The sequence below is a fragment of the Pongo abelii genome, chromosome 14 (genome assembly GCF_028885655.2).
Source record: "Pongo abelii isolate AG06213 chromosome 14, NHGRI_mPonAbe1-v2.0_pri, whole genome shotgun sequence".
Taxonomy (NCBI): Eukaryota; Metazoa; Chordata; class Mammalia; order Primates; family Hominidae; genus Pongo; species Pongo abelii.
Genome location: NC_071999.2, coordinates 53,444,625 through 53,463,340, shown reverse-complemented (window position 1 = coordinate 53,463,340; position 18,716 = coordinate 53,444,625). Strand labels below are relative to the sequence as shown.

Sequence of the window (18,716 nt, the reverse complement as noted above, 5' to 3'; positions counted from 1 at the left end):
GCGCAATCATAGCTCATTGTACCCTTCAGCCCCTGGACTCAAGCGATCCTTTTGCCTTAGCCTGTTGAGTAGCTGGGACTATACATACCCACTACCATGCCTGGCTAATTTAAAGAAACTTTCTTTGGAGGTGGGGTCTTGCTGTGTTGCCCAGGCTGGTCTTAAACCGTGGGCCTCAGGCCATCTTTCTGTCTCTGCCACCACCAAAGTGTTGGGATCACAGGTGTGAGCCATTGTGCCCTGCCCTTATTTGACTGCTTTTTAATTTTACCGAGAAACTGTGTTTTTTACTTTTAGCTAGCGTATTTACTCAAAATGTTTAAAATTTCATGCAAAATTAGTGATGTGGCTTGGGACTTTTTCTTGTTATTTTGCCAGATTTATAAGCAGATATGTGTGAGATTCTTATTCTTAATGATTGCAGAGATGCAAATCTGTCTTCAGGGGAAAAAACCCATTGCTCAGTTGCTCAATTATTTTGAGGAATTGGTACTTTCGTGAGCATCAGTAGAGTAGTGCCGTATCCTGTCCTGTGTGTTCATTATGTCTGTAGCTAACTCTGGAAGCATTTGCATTATTCTCCTAGAACCTGATGACCACCTCACGGTGGCTGAGTCACTGAAGAGGGAATTTGACAACCCGGACACTGCAGACCTGAAGTTTCTAGTTGATGGAAAGTACATTTATGCACATAAAGTCCTTCTCAAGATTCGGTAAGGAATCATTTATTTGAGAATTGAGAAAAATAATTCATTCAACAATTATATTCTAAGTGTCCAACTATATTAGGCACCTCAGTAATAAATAAAAATTGTAAGGCTGTTTTTGCTCTTACAAGCATACAGTGGAGCCGGGAGAAATATACGTGAAACAAGAAATAACACAGGTTGTGTGTGGTTCAGGGAATCAGTACCATAGGCGTTCCTTAGGCTTGAAAAGTGGGGTGGTCACCTTGGTAGCAGGGAGCAGCCAGCGCACACTGCAAGTGTGTCCTGTGCTCTGAACACCGTATTGATACTTGCACGTCCATCAGTTACCCTCTCTGCCTGGGAATCAAGCTCAGCTCTTAATAATCACCTTCTTATAATCACTTGTGGGGTACTTTTAGATGGTTTAAAAAAGAGAAGATCAAGGCCTTTCCAGACCAAAAAGGTCTATAGTGAGGCTAGCACAGAGATTTTAAAAAATCACATTTGTGAATGTTTTTGAGCAGTGAGCTGTGTGCATTTCAAGTGTGCAGTTTGATGAGTGCTGACACATGTCTACGCCTGTGAAACCACTGCCCCACATCCAGACAGAGAACATTCCCATTACCCCTCGAAGACCCCTCATGTCCTAGCCCTGGGTGACTGCAGCTCCTTCTGTCACTGTAGATAAGTTAGCATTTTCTAGAGTGTATTTAGATGGGATGATACAGGATGCATTCGTTTGTGCCTGGCTGCTTTCTCTTACATGATGATTTTGAAATTCATTATGTTGTTGTGTAACAGATATTTAAATCCTACTGCAGTGAGTCACAAACTCAACACAGCATTTTAGTCTCAAGTTCCTCTTTAGTAAGATCAAGCTGTGCAGCGTTTGTTCACTCTCTCTATATCACATCAACCTGCATGAAGGAAGGGGGGTGGATTTGTTTGCCGTAACACAGTACTACAGCCCGGGTGGCTTAAGCAACATAAAGTTCTGGAGGCTGGAAGTCCCAGATCAAAAGTGTCAGCTGGATGGGTTTCTTGTGAGGCTGTGAGTGAGAATCTGTTCCTGCCTCTTTCCTAGCTGCTGGGGATTTGCAGACAGTCTTTGGCCTTCCTTGGCATGTGGCTGCTTAACTCCAGTCAGCATGTGGCATTCTCCCTTTGTGCATGTCTGTGTCCAAATTTCCCCCCACCTTATTTTTTTTAGGTGGCAGAGTCTTTCTGTATTGCCCAGGCTGGAGTGCAGTGGCCTAATCTCGGCTCACTGCAACCTCCGCCTCCCAGGTTCAAGTGATTCTTCTGCCTCAGCCTTCTGAGTAGCTGGGATTACAGGTGCACACCACCATGCCTGCCTAATTTTTGTATTTTTAGTAGAGATGAGGTTTCAGCATATCGGCCAGGCTGGTCTCGAACTCCTGACCTCGTGATCCGCCTGCCTCGGCCTTCCAAAGTGCTGGGATTACAGGCGTGAGCCACCGCACCCAGCCCAAATTTCACCTTTTCATAAGGATGCCAGTCATATTGGATTAGGGCCCACCCTAGTGACCTTCTTATAACTTGATTACCTCTTTAAAGGCTCTCTCTCCCAGTAAGGTCACATTTTGAGTTATTGGCCATTAGGACTTCAACACAGGAATTTTTAGAGGACATCATTCAACCCATAATGGAGTGAGGAAACAGAATTACTTAGATTTTATAAAAATAAACCCACTGATTTCTCTAAATGCTGACAGTGGTTGTGGTGTGAGAGAGATGCCAGGGAGCCCAGCTCTGTCCCCATTAGCACAGCCATTGGGGCTGCTTCCCAGGCCACCCCTGGCAGCAGGTTTGCATGTACAGCCTTGCTGAATAAATGATTGTTTGAAAACCCTGGCCAGCAAAGAAAGTGAGGAGCCACAGCAGGGACGTGCCAGTGTGCACCTTCGAGAGAAGGACGTGGTCCTCACAGAGGCCGTCTGTCCTGGTTGGGAAGCTAGGATCTGACATGCTGCTTTTTTCCTTCAGATGTGAGCATTTTCGTTCGTCATTGGAAGATAATGAGGATGATATTGTAGAAATGAGTGAATTTTCATATCCTGTTTACCGGGCCTTCCTGGAATACCTGTACACAGACAGCATCAGCCTTTCTCCTGAGGAGGCAGTAGGTAATTGCCAAAGACTTCCAAAAACTTGGCAAAATGTTGAGGAACTGACAAGATGGTTTCTATAGAACCTAAAAGAAAGTCACTGTGAGGGTAATTACAGAAGTATTTCTTTTTGTGTGTGTTGAATCCAAACACGTTTCCCTTGTTACTACTTTATTACAAAGGTTGACTGGACAGATAAGAGAGAGAAGAATCAAATCATCACCACCGTGGAGCATTGCAGGCAGCAGCATGGAGGAAGGGACAGAGACCGAGGGCCATGCAGCAGATCCCCGTGTCTCCACCAGCAGGGTCCGGGAATTACACTTATTTCAGACTGTGGGCCTGAGTCAATCAAGTCTGTGCCCAGCGGCTTCAGAGGCTGGGAAAATGGGCATTTCCAGATGGCCGTAGCTTGGCTAAAAATTCTGTGGTTTCAGTAGAAAGGAAGAATGGATGTGTGTGTGAGAGAGAGAGAGAAAGAGAGTGTGTGTGTGTGTGTGTGTGTGTGTTGGGGTAGGGGTCGGGAGAGAGTCAACTAGCAGCTCTGCCACAGGAGAGATGTGATCTGTGTTTAAAACATCAGTTATTATATTGGTTCAGGTGTGAGATGATGGTCTCCTGGGTTGGGGTTGTATAGCAGTGGAAGTATTGAAAAGAGATCAGATTCTAGATATATTTTAAAGAGGTTGCTGATGGGATTTGTTGATAGATGGGATGAGAGGTGTGAGTTGAGAGAGAAGGATGGCTGCACTGAGGTACTTGGCCTGGGTAGCTGCCTTAATGGAAGTCCTATTCACTGAGGTGAGGAAGATGGAGAACAACAGGCTTGCTCTGGACTTTGAAAGTCAAAGGAGTTTGAGCTTTCCATTAGATACCCAAGTGGCAATTTTTTTTTTTTTTTTTTGAGACGGAGTTTCACTCTTGTTACCCAGGCTGGAGTGCAATGGCACGATCTCAGCTCACCACAACCTCCGCCTCCCGGGTTCAAGCGATTCTCCTGCCTCAGCCTCTCGAGTAACTGGGATTACAGGCATGCGCCACCACGCCTGGCTAATTTTGTATTTTTAGTAGAGACAGGGTTTCTCTATGTTGGTCAGGCTGGTCTTGAACTCCTGACCTCAGGTGATCCGCCCGTCTTGGCCTCCCAAAGTGCTGGGATTACAGGCGTGAGCCACTGCGCTTGGCCCCAAGTGGCAGTTTTTTATAGGCCCACCACTAATATTTGTGGGGCTCTAGCCAAGACTCCAAATGGAGACCTATGTTCCATGCGTCTAAAAATTTAAAGTTATATGTCAAGCTAATGAACTTCAGATAAAAATATGTCCAATCCTCCCACCTTGAAAAATGTAATTTCATTAAGGAAAGGACAGGTTTCAGTTTTAGTTGACATTTAGAGTTGCAGGACTTCTTGTGCCAGAACCCAATGGCACAGGCAGGACAGACCCCTCCTCCAGCAGAAGGGTGTGTGGGCACCCTAGCTTGCATTCCAAGCTCTATCCACCCCCAACCCAGGTTACCCTTTTGGGCCAGGGGTCTGCACATTGGTGGTGGGGTCTAAGGGAGGAAATACCCACACATGTGGCCTCAGGGCCAATTATGCAGGCAGTCCCAGGTTCCCAGGTACCCAAAGTGTGGTCTAGAAGTGGGCATGTGGCTCCTTAGCCACCCCGTGCTGAGGGTGTGTGTGGAGGAGGCGCAGAGCCGGGGCTTGGGGCAGAGTCCTCTTTTAGGGCAGTGCAGCTTGCATGTGTGTCTGAAGCTTGGGGCCAAAAACAATGAAGCCATTCACAACTCAAGATTTCAGTGTCCTCCAGTGGGCTATCTGTCTTTTCCTCTATAACTTTGATAATATTTGTTATTAAAAAAGCAAGTTTCCAACCAAAGTCTACCACATGTATAAGATTTATTAGCAGATAGACACAAAAACAATTAATATGGTAAAATTGATGAAATCCCAGCTCTTTATACTTCGTACACTCTACTAAGTACCTTGCATGAGAAGTTAGCTTGAGGTGGACATGACAGTGTTCTAGTAGCCGGATTCGCTAACCTTTTGATCCTGGCTACCACTCATTTCACCAATGACAAACTAATTCTGACATTCTTTATGCTAATTACAAATCCTGTAATGAACATTCAGAAAAACAAATAGGATCTTTCAGATGCTGATTGACTGCTTCAATTAGAGTACTTCCTATCATTCCTTGGGGTAGATTAAAATTAATTTACATATGTCACCTCACCCAGTCTACATTGAATTACTTGAAAATAGGGACAGGTAATATAACAGGGCTCACCTGCATATATAGATGATATTTAAAACCCTGGGGCTGGGGTTTTGGGAAGTAAGTGAGGAAAGTATCTGAGGATTTAACCCTGGGGCACTCAAACATTTGGAAGTCAGGAAAAATGATCCAGCCTAGAAAACTGAGGAGCAACTAATTAAAGAGAAGAAGAATGCAAGCAAGTGACAAAGTGTCCTAAGGAGGGCATTATCAACCATATCAAATTCTGTGTAAATGTCGAGTAAGAGGAAACCAGAGAATATTGCACCCTCAAAGACATTGTGACCGCCACAGGTGTGACCGCCACGGGTGTGACTGCAGTAGTGGTGGGGATGGGGTTCTGCTTGTAATGGCTTGAGGTCAGAATGGGAGGTGGGAAGATGGAGACAGCAGATACAGATAGCTCTGTCTAGGAGTTTTGCTGTAGAGAGGAGCAGTAGGATAGGGTAACAGGAGGCAGACACGTGTCCATGAAAGGGTCTCCCCTCCCCTCCTTTCCCCTCCCCTCTTCTCTTCTCTCCTCCCTTCCCCTCCCCTCCCTCTCCTCTCCTCCTTCTTTTCTTCTGTTTTCTTTTCTTCTTTTCTTTTCTTTCTTTTCATGGCGGGCACTCTTACAGCATGTGTGTGTGCTCCTGGGAATGGCCCAGGAGAAGCTGACATTGAGATTGCAGGGGAAGGGGGTCATTCAAGGTGCACATGCTTTTTTCCTAGGAAAAAAATATTAAAGCTATTTTCCCTGTGCTCCTGTTTTTCAACAGCTAATGATTTGTGTATCGTATTTGCTCAGCTTGGCTGCCGTCCTGGGTAGAGCCCCACACTGAAGTGTTAAGTGTCAGTCAGCATCAGTCTATGCAGCGCTTCACTGAGGATTATATCCAAAATAGTGTCAAAATCATCTCTGAGTGGCTGAGTGAGCGAGTGTAAATCAGGATGCTTGAAATCACTCCCGCTAATAAACACGTCTTTCCTCCAGGACTGCTAGACTTGGCTACATTTTATAGAGAAAATCGTTTGAAAAAGCTCTGCCAACAAACTATCAAGCAAGGCATCTGCGAGGAGAACGCCATCGCTCTGCTCTCGGCTGCGGTGAAGTATGATGCCCAGGTAAGGAAAGCTTGCTTCCAGCTGCCGGCCTCCTGGAGAAATGGAACCCAGGTGTCTGCCTCGTACCTTAAACTAAAAGAAAGTCTGGGTAGAGGAAATATTTAATATTTAAAAAAAAAATGAAGTAACAAGAGTACTAGACAACACATAAGCGAGTATTTATATAATGTTGGGATGGACATCAAAGGCAGAAGCCATAAAGGAAAAGATTTATAGCTCTGACTTAAAAAGATAAAAAACTTTTATCCACGTAAAAATACCATAGAGAAACTTACAAAGTAATGAGACACTGGGAAAAATACTTGCAACATATAATGAAGTCTGTTTACCAGAGTGAAAAACAAAAAGACAATAGGAATAGTTTGGTTGAAAGAAATGGACCAAAGAACAAATGGCTCTATAAATAGACAAAAAACATAAATGAAAACAAGGTATAACTTTTCACCTGTCAAAGCAGGAATATATTTTTAGAGATAATGTATAGGATCAGAATAATGGTGTTCTCCTAAACTGCTGATGAGAGTACAAATTGGTATGGAGAACAATTTGGTATAATATGTATTAAGCGCCTTAAATTAAAGACGTAATTCTTCAAGGAATTCACTTATAAGTATTTATCTTGAGGAATTAATCATGGATTTGGACAAAGACTTAGCTTCAAAGGTGTTTACTGCAGCAGTTTATAATTTTGAAAAATTAGAAAAAGGTTAGTGTGAATAGTGGAGGCTTGTTTATAAAATGTTAATATCAAGAAATTATGCAGCTATTCAAGATATATCACTAAGTGAAAAACTGTTATCCTATTTTTATTTTTTAAAAAAGTATAAATAGCTGAATAAAAAACTAAAATTCATTATCTACATAGAAAAAAAGACTGAAAACTATGCTTAGTGGTTATTGAATAGCGGGATTGTGGATGATTTTTATTTTCTTCTCTTTGCTTATTTTTTTTTTAACTTTTACAGTGACCATGTATTGTTATGATAATAAAGAAAGGAAAGAAAACCAATCTTAGAACCAAATCTTTAGGAAACAGGCCGTAACATCTTCGAGTCAGTTTCCTTTTGGTATAAGGATATCCTCTCCTTTGGTCAAAGAAAACAGAGACATTTTAATAGATGAAAGGTTATAACTTTTTTTCTGTTTACATAAATGATACTATGCTTATTAAAGAAAATTTGTAAAAGACAAAAAGTGAGGAAGGTAATGACTCATCAACCAGAGAACATTAGCACTTTCATATAACAGCTTCTGAGTTTTTGTTTTATGTCACATTATATATTTGTAAATACTTGAAACCTAGATTTTTTTTTCACTTAACATTTAAAAAAAAAGTACTACCTCAAAACAATGACATTTAAAAGCACAGTGAATGTTTTATATCAAGGCAATAACACACTGGGCACTTACAACACAGAATGTTTCACGGTCAGACAAGATCTCTGCACTTTTCCTAGTCCATTCTTTAGCATCACGGTGATGAACCGTGGTGATGGAGGGGCCATCTCAGATGTCAAGATGGTGGCACATGGTGTTTGCATCTGAATCAGGCTTCATTTTTAATACTTTTTTATATTCTCTATTTATGTGAATTATTTGTCTGGCTACCTTCCAGCTCTCTGTTTTCTAGAAAGTAAGCTCTTTGAGGCATGGCAGGGACTTCGTTTTGCTCACAACCATATCCCCAGTGCCTAGGACGGCGTCTGACACAGAGTAGGTACTTATTAAATACTCCTTTCATGGATGTTCAGTTTTGCCTATAGAGATGCACTGTTTTACTACAGTCTGTCCAGCTAATTGCTGTACCCTAAATTAGTATAATAGACTATAAGTAAAATAGACTGTATATGTACTTAATGTAAAATACAAGCTTTTGTAAATAAAGAACAGTGCTGTATTTGATTTGCCTGGCTCAAATAAGCAAGAAATGGGCTCTTTCAGCAAATTATTATCCCTCATGCTGGACTGTCACTTAGTACATAACTGATATGAGCCAGGGATTATTCTAAGCACAGTTCATGTTTCATTTACTCCTCAAAACAACCTTATATGACATAGGCATTATTATATTAGATCCAGTTTATAAATGAGAAAACTGAAGCTTGGGGGAGATTAAGTAATCTGAGTAAACTAGTAAACTGCAAAACTGGGATACAGTCCAAGATTGGGCAAATTTTAAAACCGCATGTTTAACTACAATTCTCCATTGTCCTCAATATTTTGAAGTCAGGAGTATTTATGCATGGATTCAACAAATATTCACTGAGTGCCTGTTACATGCCTGGCACTGCCCTAGGCACTGGGGTACTCCAAATGAACAAAACAATCCAAAATCTCTGCTCTCATGGGAATTTCTGGTGAGGGGAGACGGGTGATCAATAAATGAATAGGATATATAGTATGTCAGATGGTGACAAGTGATATGGAAAGAAGTAAGCCAGGGAAGACACTCTAGGGAATGCCATCCTGAGATGAAAGTTGAAATTTTAAATAGAGTAGTCAGGGAGGCAAGACATCAGTGAGCAGGTGACTCAAGCCAGAGACCTGAAGGAGGTGTGGGTGGTGTGTTTGGGGAAAAGCAAGCCCGGTGTGGAGGGAGCACAGTGGGGAGGGAAGTAGCTGATGAGGCAGGGAGATGGTGCGGTGGAGGTGCACAGTGGCGTGTGTGGGAGGAGGCAGGGCCTGCAGAGCCCATAGGCAAGTTTCAGGAATCAGAGTTCCAAGGTGAGTAGCCATCAGAGGGTTTGGAGAGGAGCAGATATGATGGGCATTTGGAAGTAATCCTCCTGGCTGCTGTGTTGAGGAGGGAGGGAGGGAGGGAGGGAGAGAGAAGGTGAGAGAGAGAAAAGTAAGTGTGTGTGTGTGTGTGTGTGTGTGTGTGTGTGTAAGTGATGATGGTGGATTGGTCCAAGTTATCACCTGTGGGGATAGTAAAAAGTGGTTAAGATTTTGAATAAAGTTGAGCCAACAGGATGTGCGGATGGATTAGATGTGAGGAAAGAAAAAAGACGACTGAGGAGGTTCTGTGCCTCAGCAACTGTAAGGATGAAAGTGGCATCTATTGAGATAGAGAAGATAGGAGCAACATTTTGGAGGAAATATCAGGAATTTGGTTTTGAGTATGAGAAGTATGTGATGTCTATTAGACATCCAAATGGAAATGTCTAATAAGCAAATTGGATAAGCAAGCCTGGAAGTCAGAGAGAAATGTGCTGAAGTCAAAGCTATGAGGCAGTGACGTGAGACAGGTTTGAGGATTTAAGTCCTGAGCACTCTGTGCTTAGAGGTTGAGGAGATAAGGAGACACCAGCAAAGGAGACTGAAGAGGAATGAGCAGTAACGGAAGAGAGAAACCAGCAGACCGTTTCCTGGAGGCTGGGAAAGAAAGCAAAACAGGAAGGAAGAAGTCCGAACCACACCAGATGCTGCTGGCAGGTCTGCACGAGGACTGAGAACTGACGAGTGGGTTTGGCGATGAGAACGCCGGGGGGGGCCTTGGCAAGCAGTTTTAGCGTAGTGAGGCGGGAAGTCTGATCGGAGCGTGGAAGTAGAGGAACTGAAGATAGGGAATAAAGGCAGCTTTTCATGATAATGTTATTATAAAGATAAAAAGGAAGAGGTTTAGGGGCATTTGAGGTAAAACATCTTTACTTTTTTAAGATGTAGGAAATGGAAGCTTGTCTAATGATGCAAATGACTCAGTGAAGGGGAACAAGCCAGTGATGTAGGGGACAGTTGGTAGAGCAGGGCCCCTGAGTAGGTGGAGCAGTGGGATCTAGTGACAGAGCAAGGGCTCTGCTTTCTATAGGGTCTTGGACCTTTGATCCAGAGAAGATTGCATCCACAGGCCTCTCTGTAATAGGCAAGGAGACGTGGTAGGGAGAACTTGTGGAGGTTCTTTTCAAGTGATTCTGGTTCTCAGTGAAATAGGAAGTTATGTCAGCTGAGGATGAGGATGAGAGGGGAGATGTCAGGCTTATGGGGAGAAGTATGAGAGTCCTGTAGGAGAATGAGCAAACTAGGAGAATGTGGTAGGACTGCAGGACAGAACAGAGGGCCCCATTTTGAACATGAAGCCGTATAGAGTGGTAGCATTCAAAATAGACTACAATTCTTTAACTGTAAAATAATGGGGGCCTTGTTTTATATGTACAGAATTCCCCTATAACCAGTACTACCACCCTATGCCAATTTATTGAATTCTTAGAATCACAGGAACTCTTTCCAAGTCCTGTCCTTAATTTAATATTTAGGGGAAGATCCCACTCTACAATAAAGTAAAGGAGCATGGATCCAAGTGATAACTTTTTAGGGTCCTTTCATTCTTTCATTAATTAGCAATTTTCCTGATGCTATCCAGATCTGTGAGGCATCAAACTGCCCAGCCACCTAACTCCAGACACACTCTAATGTATGTGGTGTAGGTATGAATTCCTCCATTCCTCTCTGTAGAGTTCAGCCAAAGAGATGATGCATCTCTATCTGGTTTCACTTTTGTGTGCTGTAGGCAAAAATGTCATTTGTGAAAATTTAAGCAACAGCACATAATTTTAAATGGATCCTGAGATATTCAGCATGTATCATTGAGGCACATTTTTATGTATAGTATGCTGTGATGACAAGTGGGTGTGTGAATTTTCCCTGTTTATCACTGAAGGCTTACCTGGGACAGAGACACATCATATTGCTGGTGTGGTACCAACAGCCTGCCCAGTTATGTTCAGGCATGAAATAAACATTTTCCTAGTATAGTTTCTTTCTTTTCTTAAAAGAAAATGTACCGTAGGTTTATATGTACATTGGCAAGGCTATCAGCATTATTTTTTTTTTATTTTTTCCATCTTCAGCATTTGCTATAATTTATGTCTAAAGAAGAAAAGACTATCATGTGTAATGTGCATATGTAATTGCTTAGAAAGTGTTTGGGGCTTTTATTTTTTATAAATTACCTACAGTAGCTTGAAGAGGAAACTTTTAAAAATTGACCACCATCTAGCAGCATCTTGTCCTAGGCCAAGTAGCCTAGGGTTTGAGGCATATTGGAGGTCTCAGCAGTCTGCCCTCACTTCTCCAGGGCCAAAAAGCATCTGGTCAGCCTCATTCTGATTTTCAAGTTATAGTTCTAATCTAGAGAATTATTACAGCATTATTCTTTGGCCCAGAGTGCATTACAGTAAGCCAGAAAACACCAATCTATCGGGTCTCTCTTACCAGAGACTTGGAAGTCATGATTTCTTTAAAGCATTTTCCCAGTTGAGATTATTGAAGGCATACGTAGTGTGATCAAATCCATCCTTCCCATCCTGTGTCGTCTCATAAAGGGAAAAAGCGGTGGCCTGTTAGTGACTTCAGAGCAGCAATTTCCTGGCATTACTGCTTTTTATGGCTTACCTTTTTCTTCCATCAACTCTTTATAGGCAGACATACTTAAAGACCCTGATATAAATATAAAAGAGGAGTATAGGGCTTTTAACAGTTATTGAAAGTGAAATCAACAGTTACAAATACTGTCACTAGACAAAGGAACCAAGGAATTCACACACTCACGTGCCTATCTCTGGGAAGAAAAAGATTCTTTACCTAGGTTAGTGCGGAGGAACTTGAATGTTACTCTGTGCTACTTAAATTTTTACAAGCATAGATGATTCATATTTGTTATACTTCTTGTGACTATTCTTTAGGTATTACCATGCCATCATTTCCTCCACTTGGCTATCAAATCCTTTTTCTTTGCCTAACTTGTTTTAGCAGTTTTCATGCTATGTTGCATTGAATTAGGAAATACGAATTTATTAAACCATCTTTGTTGTTGTTCCTAGGATTTAGAAGAATTCTGCTTCAGGTTTTGCATAAACCATCTGACTGTAGTAACACAAACATCAGGTTTTGCAGAAATGGACCATGATCTCCTGAAGAACTTTATCAGCAAAGCAAGCAGAGTTGGAGCCTTTAAAAATTGATCCCATCTGCAGGAAAGGAGTTTTTGAGCCTTTCCATTTCCCCTGCAAAAGCCAGAGATGAATCACTTCTCTTTAATTAACAGTATGTATGATGAGCTACGTTTGGCTGAGTACTTGTATCTGTCAAAAGAAGGATGGTGGTGAGTGGTCTTTGTCTGCCTAAACCCAGTTTATGTAGAAAGCATTGAATGTTCTGATCAGATGTGACTAAGGTCAAGGAAAAAAAATTGAAATATCTTATTTACCATTTCCTCTTTTGAGTCACTTAAGTTGGACACCTTTGGTACCCTGGTCTCAGTGTATGCTATTCTGGCCCAAATGTTCCATTATTCAGCTGGCTAATACCACATAGATAGCTTGACGAGGAGTGCTGTCCTTACCACATTTTCAGCACTCAGCACAGTGCCTTGTGTATAATAGGCACTCAATTTATTATAAATCTTCAGTACATCCTGAGAACAGCTTTAGTTGTGGAATACTGGGGGAAGGAATAACTTTCACAAAATAAACTTAAAACAGCCTGTAATTATTGAGGTTCATATTCTTCTGTTATATCATTCTGAGAAATTGTGGCTAATTTAGAACATTGTTTAGAATTCACAAAAGGCCTTGGCAATTAAATTGTCAGAGTCCCAAGGGCTAATTTTAATTTTCTTTTTACTTGGAGTCGTTCATTAATTTCTCACATAGGATTATGGAGTATGAAGTATTATCTTTGAATGAAATTCCTGGGCTGATCTGCCTTACATAATCACATAATGTCCTTTGCTTTTCTTTGTGTTAAGAGGGATTTGCCTCTGTAAATGAAAATGACAATGTACTTTTCTTGTAGTTGACTTTCATGTCACTATAAAATAGGTCTCTTAACCTGGCACCAGTATAACTATAAAGCACTAGCTGAGAAGGAACTGATACTTACATTTCATGGACAGCATTAACAAGAATGAGATAAATTTATACTTTTTAGATCAAAACAAATTACCTAATTGCAAAAGAGAAACTGGAATGGAACATAGTCTCAGATTCTTCTAATATGTATCTCACAATATCATGTAATGTAAAGAAAACCCTTTTGGAATTAGAATTCTTGTTCTGATGCTGAACTATTTGGTAATAAAGTGCTTATTTGCAGATAACAGAACAAATGTGTTGGGTTTTTTTTTTTAATCCCAAAACAGCAGCAAAATTATAAAATGTCAACCTCATGTCTCTTAGATGTACATAAATCAGTTGGATATATTATACTCTTATCAAGCAGTTACTCAGATAAAGTCTCATAGGAAAGCCCACCCTAGACCACAAATAGCTTATAAACAACCTAATTATCATTCATATTATTGCCTTGGTCTGCTCTTTATTGGCGAGGTGACTTTTTTGAAGACTATTTTTGTAAAACAGTTTTAGGTTCACAGCAAAATTGTGAAGAAAATACAGTTTTCCCTTATGCCTCATGCCCCTACACATGCACAGCCTTCCCTGCTGTCAACACCCCCCGACCAGAGTGGTGCATTTGTTATACCTGATGAACCTGCTTGGACACATCATTATCACCCACAGTCCATAGTTTACATTAGGGTCCATTGTTGGTGGTGCACATTCTGTGAGTTTGGACAAATGTATAATGACCTGTGTCCATCATTATTGTATCATAGAGAGTGGTTTCATTGCCCTAAAAATCTTCTGAGCTCTGCTTATTCATCCCTTCCTCCTTTGCCCCTAACTCCTGGCAGCCATGGATCTTTTTACTGTATCCATAGTTTTGCCTTTTCCAAAATGTCATATCATTGGAATCATACAGTATATAGCCTTTTTGGATTGGCTTCTTTCACTTAATAATATGCAATTAAGTTTCCACAAGTCTTTTCTTGGCTCGATAGCTCATTTCTTTTTAGTGCTGAATAATACTCCATTGCCTGGATGTACCACAGTTTATCCATTCACCTCCTGAAGGACATCTTGGTTTCTTCCAAGTTTTGGCAATTACGAATAAAGCTACTATAAACATCTGTGTACAGGTTTTTGTGTGGACATAAGTTTTCAACTCCTTTAGGTAAATACCAAGGAGCATGATTACTGGATTATATGTTAGTATGTTTTGTTTTTTTTTTTTTTTTTTTTTTAAGAAACTGTCAAACTGTAATTCAAAGTGGCTGTACTGTTTTTCATATCTATGAGCAGTGAATGAGAGTTCTTGTTGCTCCACATCCTCACCAGCATTAGGTGTTGTCAGTGTTCCAGATTCGGGCCATTCTAATAGGTGTATAGTGCCATCTCATTTTTGTTTTAATTTGCATTTCCCTGATAACATATGATGTGGAGTATTTTTTCATGTGCTTATTTGCTATCTGCATATCTTTGATGAGGTGTCTGTTCAGATTGGTAGCCAATTTTTAAATCTTTTTTTTTTAATTGTTTTGAGTTCATTATATATTTTGGGTAACAGTCCTTTATCAGATATGTCTTTTGCAAATATTTTCTCCCAGTTTATGGCTTGTCTTTTCATTCTCTTCGTTGGGTCACATTTTGAATCCATTATTTCTGCTATGATTTGGATGTGGTTTGTCCTTTGCCAAAACTCATATTGAAATTTGATCCCCACCGTGGTGGTGTTGGGAGGCCTTAGGGCCTGGTGGGAAGTGTATGGGTCCTGGGGGCAGATCCATTGTGAATAGATTAATGCCCTCCAGCAAGAGTGGGTTCTGGTTCTCTTGGAACTGAATTAGTTCCCAAGACTGAGTTGTTATAAAAGGGGTTTCAGGCCGGGCGCAGTGGCTCACGCCTGCAATCGCAGCACTTTGGGAAGCCAAGGCGGGTGAATCACGAGGTCAGGAGTTCAAGACCAGCCTGGCCAACATGGTGAAACCCCATCTCTATTAAAAATACAAAAAATTAGCCAGGTGTAGTGGTGGGCACCTGTAATCCCAGCTACTCGGGAGGCTGAGGCAGGAGAATCACTTGAACCTGGGAGGCGGAGGTTGCAGTGAGCTGAGATTGGCACCACTGCACTCCAGCCTGGTGACAGAGTGAGACTCTGTCTAAAAAAAAAAGGGATTTCAGCGACCTTGGTTTCTCACCACATGATGTCTTTGTGCACGTCTGCCCCACTTTGGCTTTCCACCATGACTTGACTTGAAGCAGCCCGAGGTCCCCAGCAGATGCATCTGCCCAATCTTGAAGCTTCCAGCCACCAGAACCATGAGCCAAATACACCCCTCTAATTTATGAATTAACCCAGCCTCAGTTTTTCTGTTATAGCAACACTAAATGGACAGAGTTTCTCTTTAACAAATTGCTTAACCATTTTTCTTCAGACTTTATCTGCTAGAGGCAGAGTCTGAGTGTCTCTAGATCTAAATCTGAATCCTGTTTTTAAAACTATATAGTTTTATTCTGTTGTTATTTTAGAAGTAGCATTATACCATTTGTTTTCATTTTTTGATAAGTTTGCTGTTTTATCCAACAAAAAAACATTCAAACATGGCAAGTACCTATAGCATCTGTTCTGGCCATTAGACAACCACAGTCTTTGTTTCTTTGGTCTCTCTCCCCCACCTTCCTGTGCTAGCTATAGCTGACTAAGCTTTTATAGCTTCACAGTGTCTTCCTTTTTCTTGCTTATTTCTGACAGAGTCTTCTGAAGCTCCTCAGTGCCTTTTTCTTTTGTGAACTCATTTCATATAAAAATTGGAACACTCAAAGGGGAACAGATAAGTTTACTTGGGGATGAAAAATGGACTACCCTTTACACACTCCACCATGGGTCAGTAGGCATACTGCCAGAGTACAGGTTGTTACTCTGGACTCTTACCCCGTTTTTGCTCCCTAAGCTTTGTTTTGTGTAGGTTTACATGCCTCTTATCTCTGCACACAACAGAATAATCTATGGATTTTTTTTTTTTTTGAGACTGAGTCTCGCTCTGTTGCCCAGGCTGGAGTGCAGTGGCGTGATCTCGGCTCACTGCAAGCTCTGCCTCCCAGGTTCATGCCATTCTCCTGTGTCAGCCTCCCGAGTAGCTGGGACTACAGGCGCCCGCCACCACGCCCAGCTAATTTTTTGTATCTTTAGTAGAGACGGGGTTTCACAGTGTTAGCCAGGATGGTCTTAATCTCCTGACCTCGTGATTCGCCCGCCTTGGCCTTCCAAAGTGCTGGGATTACAGGCGTGAGCTACTGCGCCCGGCCTTTTTTTTTTTTTTTTTAAGACAGAGTCTTGCTCTGTTTGCCCAGCAGGCTGGAGGTGTGATCTCAGCTCACTGCAACCTCTGCCTCCCGGGTTCAAGAGATTCTCCTGTCTTAGCCTCCTAAGTAGCTGAGACCACAGGCGCACACCACCATGCCCAGCTAAGTTTTGTATCTTTAGTAGTGACAGGGTTTCACCATACTGGTCAGGCTGGTCTCAAACTCCTGACCTCAGGTGATCCACCCACCCTGGCATCTCAAAGTGCTGGGATTACAGTCATGAGCCACCACGCCCTGCCCAAATTCAGTACATTTTAAAAGCTCCACAAGTAATTTGATGTTCAGCCAAGGATAAGAATTAGTGGTTTAGCCCTTAAAACTTCTGACGCCAAACGATAAAGAAGAGCTAGTTTTAGATCTGAGAGATGACAGATGAGTCCTGGGTGGGGGTACATCTATCTGAAAAAACATGCTTTCTCTCTGGTCTTTGAGGATAGGCTTGCCATTGACACTCCTATGGGAAGGAAAAAGATTTCCTTTTTAAAATTTCCTTCTAACAGATGAGTGTTTGAAGAACCTTAGTGATATGTGAGAGAAAAGGTACATTTTCATAAGGACACTACATTAGAAATTAATGGATCCTTTTTTTTGCACAAGTTTATCTTAGATTTTCCCAAAAGTTTTGTTTCCTCTCTTGCTCACACAAGGAAGTCAATGTTTTAGTGCTTCTAAAATAATTGTCCACTAATTTACACAGAGAAAGGTTAAGATTTTATAGGAGTGAAGAAGTGCCCTCATCTGCTGATAGAGGTTTGTGAAGATGCCATTGAATTCATTTTAAAAAACAAAGGTTAAGAATGTTATGTTCTTCAGGTTATAGTTCATGTAAATTGCCAGTCATTCTGAACCTTAACATGGAGAGTTTTATTTAGAGGCTGGATTCTTAACCAGGAATAATGAAAAGATGCAACTACAAACTATATAATCTTAACTATCTTATTATGCAACCCCCGTTTATTACATCAACAGAGTTGGGAGAATTGTGAAGAGAAAGGAAAAAATCAAATCTTACTGTTATTTTTAATTCAATCTTTGTCAAAACACATAGAAATGCAAAGCTTCCCAATTTTCTCAGTAAATTCAGTTAAAAATAACATTTTGTATTTAGGAAGTAACTGAGGTTGGTCTGTGTAGTACATTTAACCTTTTGTATTGTCATTGTTTAATATGACAATTGTCATATGTCAATACTAATATATATAGTCCCAAGATAATGGACACACAAAGTATTGAGAATGGATGACTATGCTTACTGTGTATTAAAAGAGCTTGTTTGAATCTCACGTAGATATTATACAGTGCTACCATAATATATTTCTATTTAAGAAAGTACACCTGTGGTGGAAATTTAATATTTCTGGAGGTAATGTTTGAATCGTCCTGTAAAATATCTATTTAGTCCAAAGGAAAATTCTACTGAAACTTTACCTATGCTGTGTGTACTATATTAGCCCTAAAATGAGGAACAAAAATATACTTCTAAAAGCAAGTTTCTATGAAATCATCCAGATGATAATAGAACTAGTATAACTAGTTTCCTCCTGGCCATTTGTACCTTTAGAAAGCTGTAATGAAAAAGTAAATAGGCCAGGTGCAGTGGTTCATACCTGTAATCCCAACACTTTGGGAGGCCAGAGTGGCAGATCACCTGAGGTCAGGAGTTCGAGACCAGACTGGTCAACATGACGAAACCCTATCTCTACTGAAAATACAAAAACTAGCCGGCGTGGTGGTGCGCTCCTGCAATCCCAGCTACTGGGGAGGCTGAGGCAGGAGAATCGCCTGAGCCCGGGAGGTAGAGGTTGCAGTGAGCCAAGATCGTGCCATTGTACTCCAGCCTGGGCAACAAGAGTCAGACTCCATCTCCAAAAAAAAAAAAAAAAAAGTAAATATGTGAATTTGAATTTGCCCCTTTTATTATAGTGAGTATTTATTCATTGGAATATACTAAATTCATCTCTAGAAGTGAACAATTCTCTGCCATGCAGACAAAATTTTTTAGTGTCATTTAGGCCACTTGATTTTCACGTGACCTAAGAGACTGCATTTCATTGAAGATCCCCGCCCAATATAAATACAGCCTATTGAGATATGCTTGCTGCTTTTCCTGCTCTGCGCACTTTGCCTTTCTTCTTTCAGGAACAAACATGTCACTGTTCCAGAAGGAAAGAATTTCATCTGCCATGTTTTTGAGAAATCATATAAATTTAAGATAATCCCTTGTCTGAAACCCTTGGTGCCAGATGGGTTTCATAATTTGGGGGAGTTTAGAATGATTAGATGATAATATGGTACATATGCCAAATAATA

General features: G+C 41.1%; 1 protein-coding gene across 10 annotated transcripts in view; it reads left to right on the top strand.

The window, feature by feature from the left end:
• The window catches only part of RCBTB2 (RCC1 and BTB domain containing protein 2), a 46,141-nt gene extending 32,829 nt beyond the window's left edge, over positions 1–13,312 (top strand). For 8 of the 10 annotated variants that reach the window (XM_054528629.2, XM_063714661.1, XM_024257576.3 and 5 more), the window contains 4 exons: positions 587–713; positions 2,697–2,836; positions 6,077–6,207; positions 12,027–13,312. In XM_054528629.2, the coding sequence (XP_054384604.1) occupies positions 587–713; positions 2,697–2,836; positions 6,077–6,207; positions 12,027–12,167 (539 nt within the window). In that variant the 3' untranslated portion in view covers positions 12,168–13,312. 10 annotated transcript variants of the gene reach the window in all.
• The last annotated feature ends 5,404 nt before the right edge of the window (positions 13,313–18,716 follow it).